At 40.7% G+C, this 2,751-nt stretch overlaps 1 protein-coding gene across 1 annotated transcript; it reads left to right on the top strand.

The window, feature by feature from the left end:
* Positions 1-713: 713 nt before the first annotated feature.
* Positions 714-1,640, top strand: LOC100446507 (olfactory receptor 8D1). Its single transcript, XM_002822626.3, has one exon. It carries the CDS (start codon positions 714-716, stop codon positions 1,638-1,640), a length of 927 nt encoding a protein of 308 aa, XP_002822672.1.
* The last annotated feature ends 1,111 nt before the right edge of the window (positions 1,641-2,751 follow it).

Below are 2,751 nucleotides of genomic sequence, written 5' to 3'. Positions count from 1 at the left end.
TGATAAGACTCTCTTTGTGAACTTTATAGATGAACACCGGGGTTACAAGAGATTGTCCTTCATCAGTGATTCCAAGGATGAAGCTTTTGCCTCCCCCACCCTTCTCCAGCTTAGCAGAGGGCCAGAGGTATTATGTGGAGACTTTCACTTCTGCAGTATTGTTACCCTGGAGGTATTTTTATTCAGCATAATGAGTAGATGCCTTACACCAAACCCCATGCCCACCATCACTGCAGTTGGAAGAAATAGACACTTTCAATTCTCTGAGACTGAGGCTTCATCCTCTCCTTGTTTTCAGATATTGTGAGAAATATGTGCAGGCCTTCAAGTAGGAGAAAACTGGGGAAACTGAAAAAGTGATTGAATCTTCCTTCAATCTCTTCTACTGTTTAACTATCACAAATTGGCTATCAGAAATTCTCCCCACAAAGTAAACATTTGCTTTTCTTCTACCAAATTCAGGAGGCAAAGGTTACCAAGTCAGTCAGGAAGTACTTTTTTGTAACTTAAATTCTGGACCAACTTGGAGGAGGCGCAGGGAACTTTAGGGAGACAAGGCAGAGGTATCAAGTTTAGAGACAATGAAAACTATGACTCAGTCTGTTAGCTGCTGTCAACCTCCCTTATGCAGTTTGGTTTTGTTTGGTAGAGCAGTGAGGGTCCACATTAAGGTAATTCATACTTTCTATTTTCACAGAAATGCCTAAAGAAGAATGACCATGGAAAATTATTCTACGGCAGCTCAGTTTGTCTTAGATGGTTTAACACAGCAAGCAGAGCTCCAGCTGCCCCTCTTCCTCCTGTTCCTGGGAATCTATGTGGTCACAGTAGTGGGCAACCTGGGCATGATTCTCCTGATCGCAGTCAGCCCTCTACTTCACACCCCCATGTACTATTTCCTCAGTAGCTTGTCCTTCGTTGATTTCTGCTATTCCTCTGTCATTACTCCCAAAATGCTGGTGAACTTCCTGGGAAAGAAGAATACAATCCTTTACTCTGAGTGCATGGTCCAGCTCTTTTTCTTTGTGGTCTTTGCGGTGGCTGAGGGTTACCTCCTGACTGCCATGGCATATGATCGCTGTGTTGCCATCTGTAGCCCACTGCTTTATAATGCAATCATGTCCTCATGGGTCTGCTCACTGCTAGTGCTGGCTGCCTTCTTCCTGGGATCTCTCTCTGCCTTGACTCATACAAGTGCCATGATGAAACTGTCCTTTTGCAAATCCCACATTACCAACCATTACTTCTGTGATGTTCTTCCCCTCCTCAATCTCTCCTGCTCCAATAAACACCTCAATGAGCTTCTGCTTTTTATCATTGCAGGGTTTAACACCTTGGTGCCCACCCTAGCTGTTGCTGTCTCCTATGCCTTCATCTTCTACAGCATCCTGCACATCCGCTTCTCAGAGGGCCGGTCCAAAGCTTTTGGAACGTGCAGCTCTCATCTCATGGCTGTAGGGATCTTCTTTGGGTCCATTACCTTCATGTATTTCAAGCCCCCTTCAAGTAACTCCCTGGACCAGGAGAAGGTGTCCTCTGTATTCTACACCACAGTGATCCCCATGCTGAACCCTTTAATACACAGTCTGAGGAATAAGGATGTGAAGAAAGCATTGAGGAAGGTCTTAGTAGGAAAATGAGTCCTGATTTGGGGGATTTATAGATGGGAAAAATGAATAGTTCCAATGAAAATGTATTCTTTTTTTCTATTTTCATGTTATTCTGTCGTAACATACATAATATCTAGATTTTAAAAATACTTTCCCATCTATGATTGATTCAACTTTCTCAACAAAATAAAAGAATTGTGTAAAGCAGGTATTAGCATTCTTATCTTTTGATAGGAAAACCGAGGTCTAGGTAGTTTTAATTTTTCTTACCAATTGTGATAGAAAAGACATGAGAATTCAGATTTTCTCCAATGTTAGTCCTCTCTTCCTAATATCCCATGTTTGCTTGCTGAATACTTGCTATGTGGTTGGTACTGAGTTGTCCACTGATATGAATGCTAAGAGGTATGTTAGCCTGATCCCAGATATCTATTAATTCTTCAAGGAATTAGACAAATACACAAGGGAAAAGAAAAGAAAAGTTAAAAACAAGAATGGCAATTCTAGTCAGCAGGTCTTACTCAAAACCCTTTAACTATTTTTTTTTCTACTCAGTATATTAAAAATCTCTTTATTTTCATTTCCTTGTTGTTCTTCATGGATCTGGGTTTTTTTTTTTTTAAATATATATCTACTTTAACACCACAGTTCTACACTAAGGGACCTCTGACCACGTGTTTTCACTATCTATTGCAATGGAGTTGCTAAGGTTGTAAAATCTTCCTCATAGGGAAGATATAACCCCCGCATTTGCTTCAGTTGGAGAATTGTCCTCTGTAGATTCCTGAATTGAAGCTGTGGTCCATGTTTTTGAGCATGTGACCTTACAGTAAAAGTAGGTACCAAGAGCTCTGTACACAATGTTTTTCTTGGGTTTTCACAGGTCTTAGGTCTTGTGTAACATTTTCTTCTGTTTTTGTTTTTTGCTTTTGTATGTTGCTGGGTAGTAATAAGATGCCTCTACTGTTCTGCATCCCTCAGCCGTTTTCTCTTCTTCCCAGGAATATTCCATTGAATTTCTAGCATTTTAACTTCCATATCAAGTTGGTTTTCCTGAGGCTTCCCCAGCTATGCAGAACTGTGAGTCAATTAAACCTCTTTTCTTTATAAATTACCTAGTCTCCAGCAGTTCCTTATAGCA

Source organism: Pongo abelii, chromosome 9 (assembly GCF_028885655.2).
Source record: "Pongo abelii isolate AG06213 chromosome 9, NHGRI_mPonAbe1-v2.0_pri, whole genome shotgun sequence".
In the NCBI taxonomy this organism is placed as follows: domain Eukaryota; kingdom Metazoa; phylum Chordata; class Mammalia; order Primates; family Hominidae; genus Pongo; species Pongo abelii.
The sequence above is the reverse complement of the archived record's forward strand: the minus strand, read 5'-3'. Positions and strand labels throughout refer to the sequence as shown.